The 21,855-nt window shown below is 42.0% G+C and overlaps 1 protein-coding gene across 1 annotated transcript in view; it reads right to left on the bottom strand.

The window, feature by feature from the left end:
* EFCAB6 (EF-hand calcium binding domain 6) overlaps nucleotides 1-21,855 on the bottom strand; it is a 207,698-nt gene that overhangs the window by 103,522 nt on the left and 82,321 nt on the right. Inside the window, exons 11-15 of the mRNA XM_010960181.3 lie at nucleotides 12,683-12,793; nucleotides 10,437-10,542; nucleotides 4,783-4,950; nucleotides 2,388-2,447; nucleotides 2,132-2,292 (exon numbers count right to left, since the gene is read on the bottom strand). Of these exons, the coding sequence (XP_010958483.2) occupies nucleotides 2,132-2,292; nucleotides 2,388-2,447; nucleotides 4,783-4,950; nucleotides 10,437-10,542; nucleotides 12,683-12,793 (606 nt within the window). The remainder of the gene's footprint in view (nucleotides 1-2,131; nucleotides 2,293-2,387; nucleotides 2,448-4,782; nucleotides 4,951-10,436; nucleotides 10,543-12,682; nucleotides 12,794-21,855) is intronic.

Here is a 21,855-nt window from a genome sequence, read left to right on the forward strand (position 1 = left end):
TTTTTTTTTTTTTTTTTACTTCTTAACCTACATTTGAACAAAGTGATGGCAAGTCTTGTGCTCAGAGCCTTTGGCAGAGACATCTCATCAGGATTTAATCATACTGTTTTCATGATACCCAGTCTAGGGTAACCTCTTTATAGCAAGTGATGCTGTTTTTACGTGTACGGTGATGAGAAAAGGCTGTTTGTTTGTTTGTTTGTTTTTAACAAATTAATATAATTCAGGAAAAGAGGGGTTGATATAAAGAAAATAAAATGTACTAAGGTAGAACACAAATGCCTGAAGTCTGGGTGACAGCTTCCTTTTTATGGACAAGTAAACAGAGACCCCAAGAGGTTCTCTTCTCTTGCCCTAGGGAAGTTGCTCCCAACTTTAACAGTTTCTCAGGCTCCCTCTTCCACCTCCAACCTCCCCCTCAGTGGATGATCTGGCCTCCCCAGCCCTGAGAAAGGAGAAGTCCTGAGGGCGGGGCTCCTTTGTTAGCCCCTCCCGGTCTCCTTCTTGTCCCGGCTCTGTCTGCTTTTTCTCCCCAGATTCTGGTTCTAGTCTCTGGCTTTCCATTAATTTCTCCTCCCAGCCCACGGACAAGCGCAAAGCATGCCTGTGAAGCAGGGGAGTCCCTTCTCAGCACTGTGTTCTCCCGCCCCACAGGAGCATCAGCATCGCAGGCACCTGCTGGCCCCACCCCTCCCAGCCCCGCTCCCCGCTCAGCCCACCTGCTTCCTCTGCCAAGTGTGACCTCGCTGGCCTCCTCCTGCTCCCTGGGACTTCCTCCCCCTTTGCCTCAGGCACTGTCGTTCTGTCCTGTCACCCTGACCAGCCGGGGCCCTGGCTATCCGGTGGCATTCTGCCAGGTCCTACCCGAGGCCCTCTCACCCCAGACAGGCTACCGTCTACCCCAGACAAGTGCTTGTTTAGGGAAGGAACACACTGTCGGTATGATGAGGATCCTGGAGTCTCATCTCCACCCAGGCTCCTCTCTGAGCCCCGCGTCCTTCTGGAGTCTTTCTCTGGTGTTTTCACCCCAACTGGCTTACTCCTCCTGCGTTCCCTAACCGCCAGCGGCACTGCCTCCCAGCTGCCTACTCGAGCAGCCCCTGCTCCATCACCTCCTCTGCCATCACCCTCCGCGTCCAGAGTCACCAGAGCTGTCCTTCTACTGCCCAAACCCACCCCAAAGTAGCTGTGCCCTGCTGCTGTCCTCTGCCACGCCCTCCTTTCGAGCCCCTTCCTTTTCCTTTCCCCGTAGGACATCTGCTCCCCTCACAGGAGCCACGTGCCAGGCTCCGGTCCCCTGCGGCTCTGCTTCTCAACCACGGCAGCGCAGCGGCACCTGGCCCAGCCTGGGGATGGGGCACGGGCACTGGGCTTTCCAAAGCCCTGCAGGTGGCTCTCAGGCGTAGAGGACAACCCTGCCCGCCGGATGGAGCCAGCTCCTCAGTGCGGAGCAGACAGTCCTGCCTGCCCGACCCTGCCTGACCCTGCCCGTCCCGCGGCCTCGGGTCCGGCCGTTCCTCCCCTTCACCGTCTCCTGCAGAGTGACATCTGCAGAGAGGGACCGCCCCAATGGGCGTGCCCCTCCACGTGGGGCGTGAAAGGGACACCAGGCGGGAGACCCATGGGGCCTTCGGGACACTGCTCTCTTCTTTCTCCTAATATCCCTGTCCCCTTCCAGCTGCAGCTCGTCCACCACAAATTAAGCTTTAAACTAACTGAAACAAAAATGTAATTCAAGTCACTGCTTATGGGATGGCTGATCATGGCCAGACACCCTGGGAGGTAAAACAGTGTCACGATTAAGAGCACCCGAGGCATGGAGACCAGAGAGGGAACCGGGCTCCGCTGCCTCCACCTGCATGACTCTGAGCAGCTGTTTAACTTTCCGGGCCTCCATTTCCTTGTCCACGAAAAGGAGTTGTAACAGCTGCCTTCTATGCTTGTGCTGAGGACTGAATCATAGAGCACACACCAGACTCTCAGCCAAGGTCCAGGGGTTAGTATGGACTCAACCAATAGTAGCTGTTATCAGTATGACCTAGTAACACTGCAAAAATACACAGAAAAAGATTTCAAATTGTAAGACAGACTTTATGGAAAATGTGGCATGAGTTGTCACCAAAAAACTTACTTTACCAGATGTTCGGTTGTTAAAAATGGGCAGAATATGCGCATGATTTTCCTGAATTTATTTCTCCCAATGAGCCCCGTGTCTCCGAGGTCATGTGACCGTAGCATATTGTAGAAAGCTTGTAGATTCTTACTAATCGAGTCATGAACAATTTCTTCCACCTAACATAAAAAACAAACACATTTACCAAGCTGCACGTGTGTAACCTGGGCAGGGCGGCTAGCACCCTGAGGCCACGTAGGAAAGGGTTACTTACTGAGTCCCACGCCAGGAGGAGAGGCGCCTTGGTGTCTTTACAGGAGGACGTTCTGCTTAGCTGGTTGGGAAAGAGAAGACATGTAACTAGAAAGCACTCATACAGGCAGCAGGGGCTTTGGAGGCAGATGGACTTGGACTGTCAGCGTTGCCCCTGATGGCCGATAGCTGTAGACCTTGAGTAAGCGTGTCTGCCCACCTAATTCCCACCTGAAAATGGGGATAATAAAATTTAACTTGTGCTTATTGAAAAGAGTATTATAAACATGAAAAAAATTTATCACCTAGAAATTAATAAAAGCAAAGTGAAAGAAAAATGACACTTTTGCCTGTCAGAAGGGCAGAAATAACGGAAGCACACTGCCCGAGTGGACAAGGGGTAACATTAGACAGGCCGACAATCTGCAGACTCTAGAGTGGCGGTGACTGCGTCTGGGAAGCAGCTGGGGAAAACTCACTTCCACCGTATTCGCTTCTGCAGATTTCGTGCTTTGTACTTCCATACATATATTCTCTTTTAAAATGATTAAAATAACTTAAAAAATAATAAACACATTATTTGGCCCAGTAATCCCATTTCTAGAAATTTATACTACAGAAATCATCATGGGGTGATATAAAACAAGCAGGCCCTGCAATATTCATTATAGCAAAATTTATAAAAGGAGGAAAAATGAACACCCAGCTTACAAGAGCAGGGAACAAACACTCTGTGTCTTCTAATATTCTACACCAGGGTCTTTACTGACACTAAATGTCAGCAAGAAGTTAATACATGACAACAGACTAAAAAGTCATCAATTATATGATCTCATTTTAAAATAAAACAGGTATCATATACGAAAGTATATCTCCAGCTCATCAGATTGTGTGTGTTAAATACATGCAGTTTTTATATATCAATTATACCTCAATAAAGCTGCAAAAAATAGTCTGTGTGCGCAGGTATAAGGGCTTCTAAGTTTACACAACAAAGTATGAGTGGGTAACAATTCCTTAGTGTTAGACTTAGTGGTGATTTTAATTTCCTTCTATTTGCAAACCACTGTGTTCTAATCTTTCTAATACATTTGTTAATGTTAATTATTCACTCAACAAATTGCTTTGTGAGTGTGCCTGGCAGAGGGCTCTGCCCTGCAGGTACGATGGCAGTGAAAACACAGAATGACAAAAGTGTGACCCAGTGACTGCCACAGATGTGAGGTTAATGACTGCAAGACAGGGGTCATCAGAGGTGTGGGGGGCGGGGAGCCTGGGAGGCGCTGGTGCAATGAGAGCTGGAGAAGGGCCTCCCTGGACACAAGGAGCAGGAAGGGAATCCTGGCAGGAGCTGCAGGTGCCAAGGTTGGCGGAGGGAGCCTGAGGGGAGCCTGAGGACCTGACTGGTGGTGGCGAGGAGACCCTGTGAGGGGCAGCAGGGCTGGACCACATGGTACCTCATCAACCACATTGGGAAGTTCTGCTTTGTCCTACGGGTCCCAAAGCCACTGGAGGGTTTGAGCACTGAGGCTGCCAGGATCTGATTGATGGTAACAAAGATCACATTGCTGGCCACGTGGAGAGCAGATTGCTTCAGTGTCTATATTTTTGCTTTTAAAGAAAGTAAGATGGCTACATGCAGGGAGGATGTGACAGTCAGAGGTAATGATTTACGAGAGCTAACACAGGGTCTGTCCCACAGCAGAATTCTGGAGAAGTTGCAGTGGTTGGTTTCTGCATGTGAAAAGAGCCCTGGGACCCACTTTTGAGTCAGAGCTGAAGAAGGACCGAATGACAACGGTTTCGGATGTGCACAAGGTGGGCATTAGGGAAATTATAGTATTAACGAAAAGCTAATCTGTACCTGGTAAAGAAAGTCTTTAACAAACATTTCAACAAGAGTCTGTTAATGCCTATTGAGTGCATTATCTGAAACTGAGCTGATTTTTTTAAAGTTCTTAAAAAATGTAAATGCTAATTGCTATTGAAGGTATAGAAGTATTTCTAATGATAAAACTATCAACTTTTCATCCCAAAGAAACAAAAACAAAAAGCAAGTGTTGGTCACTAGAGGCAATAAGCAGGTTTTTTATTTATTTTTATTTTTTATTGCAAGAGCAGGGCGACTGAAGGGCTGTGAAAAGAAGTTACATCTGGCACATAAAGGTGCCGTCATTCAAGGAAAGGTTTTCAGAAATGCCAAAGATCATCTTTTCATGAGGTTTAGAAACTAAAAGTTGAAATCAAACAACTTTTAAACACTTAACTCTTGCTTAAGATAAAAATTAACTCAGCTGAAAAAGTGAAGTCACTCATTTATTTAAACCACCTTTCACCTGCATCTTTTATTTCCCTAAGCATGCTTTAATTTCCCGCCATAAACAGAAAAGCAGACATGAAGTCATGGTAACGCTCACCTTAGGGGTCTCCTCAAGCAGCTCCATGAACGTGCTGGCGCTGACCCAGCCCGTGCACCCAGGGTCAAGCGTGTGCATTAGTTCTTTGAATTCTGAATCACTTATTTTTACAACCAGGCAATTCAGAATATGTCGCAATTCTTCCCCTGTTATCCGTCCATCAGGTTTCTGAGCATGAGAATATATAAGGGAATTTTAGGGGGGGGGAAAAAAGGAAGGAAAAGCATTACATGTATTTAGCATCACTTAATAAAGCCTGAGTTTTGGCCAAATAGAATGATGCTTTGAAATACGAATACGTCAACCGATGATTATGTAACTTGTGTGCCAAGAGCAGTGGTGGGGGAAGGGAATGCTAGAACTTTGCAAGCGCAGGTCCTACGACGTTCTCTGTCAGAACAAGGCAGGAGACGGCTCCACGTGAGGAAAGAGGCTGATTTTGTGGGCAATGGCTGACCCTTCTCCTAGGACAGGCTGAAGGCTGGCTGGCAGAGAGAGCTTCAACCAGTCCTCCTGCCCCAACTCCACCTGAGGGACACGTGGCTAGGCCACATGGGGCATAGAACTTCCTGGAAATTCAATTACAACTTGCCAATTTACTAAGAATATTAATTATACTTGTTTTCACTACCACCAACCTCATCAATTACATAAATGGACAATTATTTAGCGAGAAAAATTTCAGCCATGCTGCATAAAGAAAACATATTAGGAGCAAAATACTGTGAGGCAACTTTCTTCCCCCAGAATAAAAAATTACCAGTAAGTGAATTGAATATCAAAATTGAGAGAAACTGTTTACTGGAAAAGCAGCGGAAATAAAGAACCCCACTTCCTCACAGAGAGATATTGTGGATATTAATGTGACTAAAGACTTATTCAGTGATTAAGCAGTGTATAAATGTCAACGATGATTTGGGGTCCAAAATCTGAAAAGGATACAAGGTTCTGTTGGAGAAAATTAAATAATATAGAGGATGCATGCGTGCTTGCTTTCTGGTTTGGGAGTGATAATCTTTTAATGTCCAAAGAGGTATCACTGATAACTAATTTTTACGATTTTCAGTAAGTTGATAGCATTGTGCCACCATCATCACAATCTAACTCCAGAATATTTTTGTCACCCCCAAAGAAACCTTGTGTCCATTTGCTGTCACTCCTCACTTCCATGCCTGGATAATTCATGCGAATAGAATCATACAATACATGCACCTGTATGCACCTAACATCTGGCTTCTATCACTGAGTACGGAGTTTTTGAGGTTCGTCCATGATGTGGCATGGATCAGCATTTTGTTCCTTTTTATTTCTGTTATTACTATTCCATTGTATGAAGTGGCACATTTTGTTCACCTTGCCATGAGATGATGAACATTTGGATTGCCTCCATATAGAAATTGTGAACAATGTTGCTAAGGACACCTGCAGGCAAGTCTTTGTGTGGACATGCTTTCCTTTCTCTTGGGCAGATACCTAGGGGTGGAATTGCTGGGTCCCATGGTACATTTCTGTTTAAATTTTAAAGACACTACCATGTCATTTTCCACAGGAGCTGCACCATTTTACATTTCCACCAGCGTATGAAAGTCCCAGCTCTGCAACCTTGCCGACACCTACTGTCGTCTGTCTTTCTGACGGTAGCTGTCCTAGTGGTGTGAAGCGATACCTCATTGTGGCTTTGATTTGCATTTCCCCGGTGACTAGTGATGTTGGGCATCTTTTTATGTGCTAATTGGCCATTCCTATATATTCTTTGGTGAAATGTCTATTGAAATCTTTTGCCCATTTTACAAATCGGGTTGTCTTCTTATTGAGTTCCAAGAGTTCTCATATATTCTAGAAGCAATCCTTTACCAGGACTACATGTTCTCCCAGCCTGTGGTTTGTCTTTTCATTTCCTTAATGGTATCTTCTGAAGCACAAAAGTTTTTAATTCTGATGAATCCAATTTATAGATTTTTTTCTTTTACAGATCATGCTTTTAGTGTCTAAGAAATCTTTGCCTAACACGAGGTCACAAAGATTTATACATGTCTTCTAAGACTTTTATCGTTTTAGCTCTTTTATTTAGGTCTACAGTCCATTTTCAGTTAATTTTTGTGTATGATGTACAGAAACGGTCTCATCTTTTTGCATATGGATATCCAGTTGTCCCAGCACTGTTTGTTGAAAAGATTATCCTCTCCCTTACTGAACTGGTTGAAAATTAACTGACCATAAACATAAGGATTTATTTCCATACCTTCAATTATGTTCCATCCACCACTAAGTCTATCCTATGCTAGTACCACAGTCTTTCTTACTGTAGATTTAGCCTAAGATTCAAAATCTGGAAGTTTAAGGACTCTAACTTCATTCTTCTTTTCCAAAATTGTTTTGACAATTCTGCAACCTTTGCATTTCCAAATGAATTTTAAGATGAGTTTTTCAATTTCTGGAAAAAAAAAAAAGCCAGCTGGAATTTTGATGGAGTTTGCACTGAATCTCCAGATCAATCTGGAAAGAAGTGCCACCTTATAATATTGAGTCTTCCAATCCACGAGTATGGACTGCCTCTTCATTTATTTTCCTCTTCTTTTCCTATTTACAGTGTTTTATAACTTTCATCACACAAGTCTGGAACTTCTCTTGTGAAGTTTATTCTTAGGTATTTTATTCTTTTTAGGCTATTGTGAATGAAATTGCTCTCTGAAGTTGATTTTCAGGTTGTTCGTAGCTAGTTTATAGAAATATAACTGATTGCTGTATATTGATCTTGTATCTTGTAACCTTGATGAACTCACTTATTAGTTCTAGCGGATTGTGTGTGTGCATTCCTTAGAATTTTCTGCTACCAGATCATGTTGTCTGTGAATAAAGACAGTTTTACTTCTTCCTTCTGAATGCGTATGCTTTTATTTCTTTTCTTTCCTGATTGCACTGTCTAGAACTTCAGTACAAGGCTGACAAGAAGTAGTAAGAGCTGACATCCTTGTGTTTTTCCCGATTTCAGGGGAAAGTATTCAGTCTTTTATCATTAACTATGCTGTTAGCTTTGGGTTTACTACAAATGCCCTTTATCAGGTTATGGAGTTTCCCTTCTATTCCTGGTTGGTTGAAAGTTATCATGAATGAGTGTTGAATTTTTCAAATATTTTCCTCTGTGTCCGTTGTCATGATCACGCAGTGTTGTCCTTGTTTCTGTTAATACTGTGTGTTACACTAACTGATCTTTTGGAAGTTAAACCAACCTTGCAATCCTAGGATAAACCTCACATGGTCATAGCATTTAATCCTTTTTACACGTTGCTGGATCCGGTTTGCTAATATTTTCTCGAGAATGTTTGCAGCTCTGTTCATGAGGGATACTGGCCAGTGGTTTTCTTTTCTTGTGATCTCTTTGTCTGGCTTTGGCATCAGGGTAATATTGGCCTCAGAGAATGAGTTGAGAAGTGTTTCTTCCTCCTGTTCATTCTGAAAATTTGTAAAGGATGGCTATTTAAGCAATCTTTGTGGTCTTCAGCGTAGAGAATTTGCACATTTTCTGTCAGATACATTTCTAGGCATTTGATTTTTTTAAATATTAGAAAGGATATTTTAAAACTTCTTTTTCTAATTGCTTGTTGCAGTTTATAGAAATATTATTGATATTTCCTTATTGACCTTGCATCGAATGAACTTCTCAATTCTGTTATTAATTCTAATATTTTTGGAAGGTTCTTTTGGACTTTCTACTTATGAAATCATGTGAGCAGCAAATAATAACACCGAGAAATAAGAGTAGGTGAACAGGCAGGGGACAGATTGTTTCTGGGTGTCGGAAAGTGAGCCACAGCTGATTCAGATGTAAGTGATCAGGCTGCCTGGGTCACTTGGGAGAGGGGGTGGCAGCGTGTGGAGGCAGCACACGCAGCTACGTGGGATATGTGACTCGGAGCAGGTTTAGAGAGTCTCCTAATCAGTCTGCGTCCGTCTCTACAGCAGGAGGGGGACCTGTTTCCCCTGGCTGTCCTCTGTGGCCAGGCAAATGCCATCCCTGCCCACTCCCGGCTCTCCCTCTCTGTCTCCTTCTCCTTTCAGGTCCCAGAATGTCGTGAAGACCCAGATAAATGGTCAGGGGTTGGGGGTGGGGACAGGCGTCCCAAAGCGAAACCACACACTCTGCCTGTCTAAGGTATCTGATGGCTGTGGCTCTTGTGTGATTCTCCAGAGAGTGAGCTCATCCCGGGCAGGGACTTCACCTTATTCAGCTGTGGTTCAACCTCAGTGCCCACAGCCGGGCCTAATGTGGGGCGGGCACTCAGTTCCTCGCCTTCTTACGTGGGTGTTGATCAGGCTGTTTGTCGAACATCAGTGACTGTTAAATAGTCTGCTGTTGGGAGTAGTTGGCATTAGTGGAGATGAAGGTTTCACTATTTTTAATTAAATTACTTCTTCAACACACTGACAGAGCTGAGGTGGGCAAACACACAGAAGCCTTCACTCATCTTTCCTGCACTGGCGGGTCCCTGCTCTGGAGCAGCTGGTGGGGATCCCGCCCCCCCCCCCCACTAACGAGCTGGGAGCCTCAGGCTGGTCACTTAATCCCATGCTCCCTTTCCTGAGCCAGGAGAATAAGATGAGAAGAGCAGAAAAAGACAATGACAGTGTCCACCTGATGGAGGTGCCGAGAGGCTGAGGTGAGTGAACACCAGAACGTCACCGAAAACAGGGCCTGGGCCCGGGAAGCGGTCACTGTTGTCCGCTCTCAGAGGACAGGTTGTGTTGGCCTAAGGATTAACTGCAGCAGGTACACCAGCCAGCGCGTCTCCCCCAGGAAGACAGGACCCCGAATCTCTGAATCTACACAGCGCAGCGGCATTCTAGATGGACAGATGTGTGGGGCTGTGGCCTCGAACAGAGAGCGAACCCCAAACCCTGAAGTCCACCCCCAGGCGGTGTGGGCTGCCCCAGGGCACTGCCCCTTGGTCAGTGGGCTTTGTAAGGTCGGCACTGAGGCCAAGAAACTCCTCATTTGTACACGCTCATGTCTGAGTCTGAGGCAAAGTAATTCACTGTACTCCTGGTTATTCTCTGGAGACTCCGTTATTGGACGTGCTCTGTAAACCCCTTGGCAAATGTTGCTGTGCACCGGGAGCCTCCGAACCCTGCTGTCTAAAATCAGTGGTAAAGCAGGACGGGCGCTAACAGTTAAAGCAGTTGCAAATTCATGAATAAGTCTCTCTCTGCAGTACAATTAAACAATGAAATAGGCTATTTTGGAACTAAGAAAATGGTCCCGTTATGGGTTACAAGTCAGTTATGGACCCAGAAACTCTAGGCTGGGGAGTGGGAGGAAGGGTCAGTTGGTCTGGATTATTCCTGAATTAAACAGCTAATGAAGATCGGTCACTCCATCCTAAACAACCTCGTCACACACGGCTCTCATCTGCTGGCATTTATCTTACTGTATTGAGGTAAATTTTATGTCTTCTGTCTTCCCAACTAGACCCAGCTCTTGAGGTCACGCTTTGTATCCCTGAGCACTCGGAGTCATTCCCAGCATGTAATGGGAGCTCAAAACATGTTTGTTGGATGGATAAATGAATGAATATAGTTTTTACTGGCCCCATTTTATGTGCTAGCATTCTTTGAAACAATGAGTTTTTCACCCGAGATGGGTTTCAGAACCTTACAGCATTGATGATCAGCAGTGCTTTCTTCAAAGACACATAGTGATCTTCATGTCTAAGTAACTTTGTGATGACGTTTTCCTTGTGAGACTGATTTCTAGAGTTGATACTGCAAGAGAATTAAGAAAAACACAGGAATGAGATTATGTTCTTGAATTTCGCTCCTAATGCAAAAAAAAAAAAAAAAAAAATCGCCCTAACAGCAACGATAACAGTGCTTTATTTCTGGACGGCTTCCCTCCCTGAACATGTGACGTGCTTGTGCGGGCCCGTCTGTCACTCGCTCAGCGTGACACCTAGTAAGGGAGCCAGCGTGGCTGCAATTCCCACAGGCGTCAGTGAGCTTGGTTGTGCCATCGCCCTCCCCTTCCTGGGCCGGTAGCTGTGACCAGTCGTCTTGCCAATCTGTGCCTTTGGTCTCAAAAAGGGCCAGGAAAAACGCCACGATCACTGCTGAGCCTAACACTTGCCTGTAAGCTGAGGCCTCCTCACCCACGTGGTAATTGAGGGCACACACTTCCAGCTTTGAAACAGTGAGGACGCCAACTTTCACAGCCTCTCTCCACCCCCCAATGACAATGGCCACGACCACTGTGACCACCTATAGCATCAGGCCCCTCCCCGTTTCTTCCCTGTTGCTTTCACCCCCTGAGCTCCGGTCCAGGATGTGTCCTCTTGAAGGCCTCTGATCGTCCTCTCTGGAGACCTAAGCCAACTCCCAGAAGGACTCTGATCAGAAAGGGGGCTGGAGAATCTCATATTAATATACTCCTGTTGGCCTCCCTTTTCAGTGTTTAATTAGACAGGCTGACATTTCCCACTAAATAAAGAATGAAAGGGCATCGGCCTGACTGCTGACCGACTCTCAGATTGTGTAGGGGATTTTATTGCTGCATCTTTACAGCTACCTTAGCTTTTCCTAGTTGTGGGAAAACATATAACGACCACTTCGAAGAAACACATAAAGTGGCAGAAATGCTGAGTCTGAGTTCCTCCTGCGACTTGTTACAACCTGGCTTTTCTGACAACCACAAGCACTGACAAGAGTGGGCACTTTGTGCATCAGTTTTGTCCACCGCGAGACCACTGATGCGGGGGCTGGGTAGTCCTCGAGTGCGTGGGGTCGGGTGGGGAGGCCTGTCCTGCGCTCTGCAGGATGTTCACAGCATCCCTGGACTCCACCCCAGCCGCGACAACCAAAAGCGTCTTGTGACATTGCTAAGATTATCCCCAGTTGAGAATCACCGTTGTAAAGTAAATAAAATTCACAGTTTAATTCTTACAGTCTTGGGCAAGGTGCTGTGACACAAGAAAGTTGTAAAGGGATGGAAGTAACTTCACTTAAGAAATTAACTCACAGAGCAGCGTCCCAGGAACAGAACGTACGGGAGCGCAGGGGCTCCGAATACCTGGAAGGCTGGTAACCCGGGCAGTTCATTAAATATTCACAAATCCCCGAGACAGGGATAGGACCCCGTGAAGTGCACATTAACTCTGTGGTGTATTTCACTTTACAGTAGAGCACGGTGCTTTCAACGAACGTGCCCAGGTTATAACGCCTGCCTTTCTCTTTAAGATTTATACAGGGCAATCTATGCGGGGTGCACATCAACATAAACAAAGTAGTTCTGAGAGCAAAAGTCTAAATTCTAAAATGTCATATTATTAAGTATTTTTTTGATGTTTGGGGGCCCCACCACAATTTAAGTGATAATATAAATCTGAAGTTATAATAGACATTAGAATGAAAACAGAAATAAGGGCCCTCAAGGCAAATAATCCCTGTGGCCCCCAGTGTCTGCACCACCCGGAGAGTGGCTGGAAAACACGCTAGCATATACTGCTCCTTCTCACATAACACTTAACAAACATGCGTTTATCCACAATTTTGCAAGAACACACGTAGCGCTCAGCGAGCGACGCAGGCAGTGTGGGGGGTGCCTAGCCCACCTCCACAACTCACTGAGCATGTGACCTAGTTAAGACCCCTTATAGCCTTATTTTTTCCATCTAGAAACTGGAGTAATAATTATACCTTGCTTTTGGTTTAAGGCAATTTTAAATAAGAAAAATATATGGAAAATAATTTATAGACTAAATCAGTACGTAAAAGTTGGTAATCACTCAGTGAAGGCTAATTTGTCACTCAAGAAATGAAGAAAAAGCAATTCAGATATTCTTCAACCTTTCACATATTCTGACATGTGTAACCAAAATTTAGTTCACTTTAGTTCAGGTTTGTTACATACCTGTTTCTTTTTGTCAGGGGAATTTTATTGCTAGCTTCCAACCACTGAGGCTCATACAATGATGTTAGAAATTGCTTCCAATTGACTTTGGTTGTGGTTTTAAGTCCAAATCTGATTCAAAAAAATCAAACACAGTATTTTTTTCACATTTTTTTCTGTAACACTGCATAGATTAGATGCTTAATATTGAATTGAAAATGGCAGGAGTGAATCTGTATGAAGTTTCATATCCAAGGCAGACAAAATAATTTGGTAAAATAGTGCTACAAATTGATTTTTTGAAAGCAAGGAAAAATCAAACTGATTACACATCTCCATGTCTCCATATTCCGTTAGCAGTAACATACACTGAAGGAAGAAACAAAGGGAATTGATTAAAATTCTAATGTCCGTGAAGTAATTTTTTCAAATTCATCCTTCAGAGAGCTCAGTTACAGTGGCAGGCAGAGTAAAGACCCCACGATGTTCACCTTCTAACCCTGGGATCTGTACCGATGTGAACTCGTGTGGCAAAAGAGGCTTTGCAGATATGAGTAAGGGTAAGAACCGTGAGACGGGGAGAGTGGTCTGGGTGATCCAGGTGGGCCCAGAGTAATCACGGGAGTTGTTAAAATCATTTTTCCCAGCTGCAGCCAGAAAAAGATGTCACAGCAGGAGAAGGGTTAAGGAGATCCAACACTGGTGACACTGAAGGTGTAGGGAGGGGGCCACAAGCCAGGGAATGCAGGCAGCCTGGAGAAGCTGGAGGAGGCAAGGAATGGGCTTGTCCTCTGAGCCTCCAGAAGGAAAGCGGCCCTGCTGACACCTTGATTTTAGCCCCGTGAGACCCGTGTCGGGCTTCTAAGTTACTGAACTGTAAAAGGATATTATTTGTGTTGTTTTAAGCCACTGGAAGTGCGGTAATAGAAAACTAGCATAGGTTTAGAGTCTTAGTAAGGATAATTGGAAACATTTCAAAAACAAATTGCCAGAATGTTCTTCTAGGGCAGTCTACCCAGGCAGTGAAAAGAAAGGCAAAAATAAACAGCCCAACAGTCACAGGTTCCTACAGCCCTTCCTTCCGCTCCTTCCTCTGTGCGCTCAGCCCTGGGGGAGTCAGAAACCGAGTCTGCAGCATGAGGAAGGAGGGAGGTGCAATGGGGGACAGAGAGGACAAGCCAACTTTGACCCTTTTATTCTTGCCCGCAACAGGGGAGGGAGCACCACCCACATTTAAATCAAGTCTGCAGCTGTATATAAAACAGATAAACAACAAGGTCCTCAGTGTAGCCCAGGGAACCATATTCAGTATCTCCTAGTATCCTATAATAAAAAAGAATATAAAAACGAATATATGTGTGTATGTAAATGACTGAAACATGATGCTGTGCACCAGAAATTGACACAACATTGTAAACTGACTCTACTTCAGTAAAAAAAAAATACTATCTGAAATATTTAAAAATCACTTGACAGAGTTAACAAAGGAATGGAGAAGCTAGAGAAGAGAGTGAGTTAACTTAAATACACATCAACAAAAACCATCCAATTTAACAAACACAGAGTAAACATACATTTATAAAATGAATAGAGACATAAACATAAGACAGTCTTAGATACATGCAACTGGAATCACAGAAGGACAGGAGAGAAAGAATGGGGCAGAAAAAATATTTGAAGACATAAAGACCAAAATTTCTCCCCAATTTTATTAAAGATACACATTTACAGATTTAAGATGCTCAACACACACCAAGCAGTGTATGCCTGAAAGAGGCCATGCCAAGGCACGTCACAGTTACAAAGCTGAAAGTCAAGTTCAAAGGGTGAATCTTGAATGTAACAAGAGAAAACGTACTCATTACATACATTAGGACAACAGTTTAACATACGACTTCTCATCCAAAACAATGGAAGCCAAAAGGAGTGGAACATCACATAAGTGCGAAAAGAAAGAAGTTACCCACAAGTTTTCCATCTAAGAAAATCTCATTCAAAAATGAAGGAGAAATAAAGACTTTCCTAAATAAAAGAAAATTAAGGGAACCCGTCTTCAGTACACTTGTATCCTAACTATGGAAATTCTTCAGGCTGAAGGAAAATGATAGCAGATGGAGAACTTGGCTCCTCAGAAGGGAATAAAAGGAGTATCAGATGTAGTAAATAGCTGGAAAAATACAAAAGGCTATTTTTTTTTGCCTTTTTCTTCTTAATTTCTTTATAGCTATTTAAAGCAAAAAACAAACAAACAAACAAACAAACAAAAAAACCCACCCCATTATTTTGTGAGGTTTATAACATAGGTCAATATAGGTAGACATAATACATATCTACCCATGGTATAAAGGACACAGTGGGGCAGGATGTAGACCAATATGCTTACATGGGTTCTACGTTTTATGTGAAACGGTACAGTATTAACTGTATGTAGACTGGCAACAGTTAAAATGTATACCATAATCAACAGAACAACCACTGAAAATTATGCAAAGAAATACATCTAAAAAGACTCTACAGAAATTAAAATTAAATTCCAAAAAATTCTAATAATCTAAAAAGAAGGCTAAAGAAAACAAAAAGCAAAATGAGAAAAAATGGGAAACTCAAATCCAAACATATCAATAACTATTTTAAATATTAATGTACTAAATGCTTCAACTAAAAGATAGAGATTATCAGAATAGATTTTTAAAAAGCAAGATCCAAATTTATGCTGTCAAAAAAGAGATATATTTAACTTAAAGACACAGGTTAACAGAAAAGGATACTACCTTAAGCCATGTGATCAAGGTCAGTATCAATGGTGACAAGTCATATTAATACTATGCACCCTTGATATGATGTAATGGGAATGGTACTTTACCTCTGTGGTCTTCCTCCACTATCCTAGTCCAATCAGCGAAATCCCACTTGAAGGACATTCTATAAAATATCTGACCAGTAATCCTCAAAACTCACAAGGTCATCAAAAACAAGGAAAATCTAAGAAACTGTCAGGACCAAGAGAAGCCCAAAGACACATGACTACTAAATGTAAAGGAGTATCCTGGAAGATATCCTGGAACAGAAAGAAGAATATTAGGGGAAAATTGAGGAAATATGAATAAAGTATGGACTTCAGTTAATAATAATGTGTCAATGTTAGTTCATTTATTGTAAAAAATGTACCACACTAATGTAAGATGTTAATAATAAGGGAAACTGCATATGGGATATACTGAAACTCTCTGTACTACCTTCATGATAATTTTGTAAATGTAAAACTGTGCTAAAATTAAAAAGATATTTTAAAAAGGAATATTGAGGGAATATTATGACTAGTTTTATGGCAATACATTTGATAACTAAGATGAAATAAAATGTGTTGAAAAACATAAATTACCAAAAATGACCCAAGAAGAAACAGAAAACGTAAATATAGTTCTACATTAATTTTAAAAATCAAATTTGTGATTTTAAACATTCCCCAAAATGTTTACTTCAAGCCTAAATGGCTTCTCAGGTGAATTCTGTCAAACACTTAAGGAAAATAATAGTAATAGTAGTAGTAATAATAATAATAATAATGCCAGTCAGAAAGCAGAGGGGAAGGAGACATTTCCCAACATGTTTCCCAAGGCCAGTGTTACTCTGATCCCAAACCCAGAAAAAAATTTTAAAAGAAAAAGCAACTTTAGATAAATACCACCCATGAAAAAACTACAAAACAAAATCTTAACAAATTTTAGCAAATAAAAGCAAACAATATATAAAAAGGATAATATATCATGACCAAGTGGGGTTTAATACCAGGATGGAAGGTTAGCTTAACATTTGGAAATCAATCAATGTAACTCACAATATTAATAGAATAATGGAGAAGAATTACATAATCATCAGAACAGATGCAGAAAAAGCATTTGATAACAATCAGCATCCATGGTTTAAAAAACTCAGCACAATGGGAATAGAAAGGAAAATCTCTTAACCTAATTAAGGGATCTACAAGAAACCCACGGCTAACAGCACACTATGGTGTAAGGTGGAATGGTTACTACCTAAGATCAGAAATAAGGCAAGGATGTCTAATCTCGTCATTTCTACTCAACATTGTACTTAATGTCCTGCCCAGTAATATAAGGCAAGAAAAAGAACTAAAAGGCAAACAGATTGTAAAGGAAGATGTAAACTTGCCTTTATCTGCAGGCAGTGAAAAACAATAGGGAATCTACAACAAAGGTATTAGACCAAACTAATCAGGGGATTTCGTAAGGTCACAGTCAATATTAAAAAATCAACTGTATTTGTTAGTATTAGCCTTGAATTTTTTAAATTCCATTTATATAGCATCAAAAAATAAGAATACTTAGGAATAAGTATAATATGTGAAATACCTGAGCATTGTAAACAACAAAACCTTGCCTAGGGAAACTAAAGACTGAAATTAAGTGGAAAGACGTACCATGTTCATGGAGTGGAAAACTGAATTACACACCCGATTTCAAAACTTGACTATTTAGCTATAGTAACCAAGACAGTGTGGTACTGATGTAAAAATAGATGCATGCTTACATATTCTGGAAGAGATTGGAGTCCAGAAACACACTCACACTTACATGGTCAACTGATTTTTGACAAAGGTGCAAAGTAATTCATTAGTAAAATGACAGCCTTTTCAACAAGTGGATACCTGTACAAAAACAGAATGAACCTTGGCCCTTACCTCATACCATACACAAAAAATAACTAGAAATGGACCTAAATGTAAGAGCTAAAATGATTAAACTTCTGGAAGAAAACATAGGATAAAATTCTTGTGCTACTGGGTTAGGCAAAGATTTCTGAAAATGGACCACCCAAAAATTTCCCATAAAATTTTTTAATTGATAAAATGAACTTCATCAAAATAAAAAAAATTGAACTTCAAAAGACAGAGTTAAGAAAATGAAAAAGCAAGCCACACTGAAAGAAAATATTTGAAAAATATGCATCTGACAAAGAGCTCATATCCAGAATATATAAAGAATTTTACAAATCAATAATAAGAAAGCAAACAATCCAATAAAAATGGACAAATGGCTTGTATGGATACTTAACAAAAGAAGATATAAGAATGGCCAATAATCACAGGAAAAGAGCCTCTATATCACTAGCCATCAGGAAAATGCAAATTAAAAACAGAGACATTCATTCCCCAGCACCTCCATTAAAACAAACAAACCAACAAACAAACCGAATCCCCTCCGACACACACAAAAATTTTAAAAATAAAAACAGAGATAGCTCTACATACACTAGAATGGCTAAAATTAGGAAGACTGGTAGTTCCAAGCATTGGTGGGGACGAGCAGCATCTGGAATTCTTACACATTGCTGGTGAAAATGCGAAATGACACAGCCACTTTGGAAAGTAGTTTGACAGTGTCTTATAAATTTAAACACACTCATCATACAATCCAGCAGCCTTACTACTATGTATTTTACCCAAGGGAAATAAAAACATGTCCACACAAAGACTTGCGTGTGAACGTTCATAAGCGGCATCTTCCATGATGTCCCCAAACTGAAAACAACCCAGACGTCTATCAACTGCTGAGTGGCTGAGCAAACTGTGAACTATCACTACCATGGGATACTACTCAGCAGTAAGAATTAATGGAGTGTTTAGATGTGCAACGACACGGACAACTCTTAAAACCTGGAAAGTGAAAAAATTAGTCAAACAACGAAAGACTACATATGTATGATTCCATTTGTGGGAACCCTGAGAAATGGAAAACCACAGCGACCATGACAGAGAGCAGATCAGTGGCTGCTGGGGCTGAGGGTCACGGGAGGGACTGCTTACTACATGCAAATGAAGAATTTTAGGGCAATGGAAGTGTTTTCTGTATTGACTATGGTCGTGGTTACTAAATATATACAATTGCCAAAACCCATTAAACTACACACTTAAGGAAGAATTTTATTTTATGTAACTTGTACTGGGGTAAAAAATATTTTTGAAACATAGAAAATGGTCAAAGGACCTGAACAATTATTCCCAGAGAAAGAACATAACACGAAAATCATGCAAACTCAATAGCAGTCAAGAACACGCAAATCAAAACAACAAGGAGAAACTGTGCTTTCACCTATCAAATTAGCAAGGATTTAAAAATGGCAATATTAAATGCTGGTAAAAAACATTCTCATGAACTTCCCTTGTAAGAATAAATTAACACCCTTCTGAAGCGCATTTTAGCAACATGTAATGTAAACCTTGGAAGCGTTCAAACCCTTTGACTCAAGGGTTGACAAAACACTATGCATTAAATAAAAATTAATTTCAAAGGTTTCTTTAAACAATATAAAAAATGCTCCCGATATAATATTCTGTGAGAAAACAGAACATAATTTATACCTCACATGGTTTCAACTATGTTAAGCATGTATGGAGTGTGTGTACATGCACACATACAAAAATTCTGGATGGAAACATACCAAAATATTAATAGTGGCCATCTCTGGCTATTACAATTATGGGGAATTTATTTTTTTCTTTATGGTTTCCTCTATTTTCCAGTTTAGCCTGTACATCAGAAATCGACACATTGTAACTGACTATACTTCAATTTAAAAAAAAAAAAGCAAGGGGGATGCAGAGCAGACAGCAGATGAAGGATGCTGCAGCGATTGATTTAGACCTCCTTCATGACCAGTCACAATAACGTGAATTTTAACAGCTCTCTTGCATGCTGTGTGTTGTATGTTTTGTATGTTTCCTATTCTCCCACCACCTTATTTAAAAAGAACATGGATATAGCTAACATTTAGATTTCAGGTGGGAGGCAGGACTCTGGGTAGCTCCTGTTTGGGGGTACAAGGTTTTCATCCCTACAGAGGACAAGGATTTTCATCCCTCTATGGTGGCTGAGGCTCAGGATGGTGGGTGGCACTGGACATTTTTCGTTTGTCCCTCCAGATCCATTCTCCGCCCTTCTCTACTCTGCACGGCGGGTTGCTTCAACTGGCCCCTGGGGCTCCTGGCTTGCAGCAGGTTAGCCGGTGGGAGGCACCAGCAGGAGATGGAAGGAGAGAGCAGGTGGGCTCATTACTCCCCAGCCCAAATGCTGGGCTGCAGCCTGGCGGCAGCTACTCTCCAACATCGAAAACCTTGTCTGCTCCTGGGTGGCTCTCTCCTTCAGACCCTTCTTGCCTCCTCTCAGTAACTTCTCCCTTTCTTGCACCTTCAGGCCGAGGAAAGATGCTTCTCCATCTTCTAATTTCACTTAGTCCTGCCCTCACCTGGGTAAAAGAGCCTTCAATAAACTCAGGGCATACAACTTTGCCTTCTGCCTGGACCCTGACCAATGCGCGCCCAGCCTGAGATGATCACAATAGAATACGAACCAGAACCGCTCCCTCACCCTCAAAATCTCCCTTGTGCGGCCCCGCTTGAGCCACACCCTCCCCCACCCCAGTCCTGGCAATTTCAGATCTCTCTTCCGTTCCTGTTGTTTGGCCTTTTCTAGAACGTCACACAAACAGAAGAAATCCAGGAAACGTGGGTTAAAAAGGTTTAGGCAATAACTGAAAATATATCTCAGGGTATTGCTCCTACGCTTCCTGTAATTCGGGTAAACGGCTAATTCTTTGTTTGCATAGCTTCTGCCAGGCTACTCACGCTACCTGAGCGAATGGGAAAATTCTCACCAGGAGACGCTTCTGAGTGAGGACCTGCGCACCTGATGGATGGACGAGGCACAGTCTCCGGTGAACGCGCGAGTCATGCATTTATCCCACCCTCTCAACCATTCCGCAAACCTCATTCATCATATTTAAACATTGCTTTTGTTTTGAATAGATCTACTTTATATAAAAGGCTAGGCGACATTGAAGAGCACAGCATGTTAGTAATAAAGGTCAAGTTATCTATTCAGTTAAATCTGCCATTACATTAAAATATACATATGGAAAATAGCTTTTAAAGTCCCTAAAATATTATTTGGATCAAGATTTTATGCCTCATTACCAAACTTTTAGGGTTTTAAATTTAGGCCCTAGATCTTGAGTATTTAAAAAAAATAACAAACTCAAAAAGATGCCTAATTTTTTTCTTTCCATTCTTAAATTTGATAGAATAATTTCTTGAGTCATTTTGTTGGGCATAAGAGTTAACATTTTATTTTACCTCCGCCTTTATTCTTTTCTGTATTGTCTGCCTAAAACATTTCTCAAATTAAAATGCAGTAAAATGGGCTTTTCTGTGTGTACACTTTGATGAGTTTTAACACACACATAGATTCATGAAACCATCACCACATGCAAGACACAGAACAGATTCATCACCCACAGCCTCCCTAGGGCTGCCCCTCTGGGGTCATGCTCTCCCCGCCCTCAGTCCTGGAAACCACTGATCTCTGCCCCAATCCTATTGTTTGGCCTTTTGCCAACTGTCCTATAAATAGAATCCTACAGTAAAAACCTTTGAGACCAGCTACTTCACTCAGCAGAATGTCTCTGGATTCACCCACGTTGTATGTATCAATAGTGCATTCCTTCCTATTCCCGAGAAATATCCCACTGCCGGGATGTACCAGCTTGCTTATCCAAGCACCCGCTGAAGTGCGCTGTGTTGGTTCCAGTTTGGGGTGATTATGAATACAGCTATAGACATTCTTGTACAGGTTTTTTAGTGAACTTTTAAATTACCTTTTAAATACAGTAGTCATTCAGAATCTGTCCAATACAATCATGGACATATCCTGGTAAGTTAACAAAAATACTAAACTGAAATTTAGAAGATGAATTATGGTTTCTTGTGATGCTCTGAGTGCAAAGGTGGAGGGAAGTTAAGGGTGTTTGCTTCTGGCAATACCAGTAGTCCCACTGTACTTCCTTTTCGGGGGACCTGAGAGGGGAGCAGAGGAAAGAGGAATGTCAGCTTTACCCGAGGACTACCCCAGGGCCACCCACTGCGGGACAGCAGTCCCACTGCCAGTTCATTTTTCGTAGCCCACTGCTTTCATGGTGGTGCCCAGCAGATTCTCTCTTCTTAGGAGGTGACATAATTAGTGGTTAGTCCTTCACAATCACTATGTAATTCAAGAAATAGGTGAGAAACAAAGAACTCTGACAGTGCAGAGAACCCAGTTTTCTCTCTAAAGATAGAACAGAAAATATAAAGGCAGGTGGATGGATGGGCAATTGGAGACAGAACCTTGTATAGAGGC

Source organism: Camelus bactrianus, chromosome 12 (assembly GCF_048773025.1).
Source record: "Camelus bactrianus isolate YW-2024 breed Bactrian camel chromosome 12, ASM4877302v1, whole genome shotgun sequence".
Lineage (NCBI taxonomy): Eukaryota > Metazoa > Chordata > Mammalia > Artiodactyla > Camelidae > Camelus > Camelus bactrianus.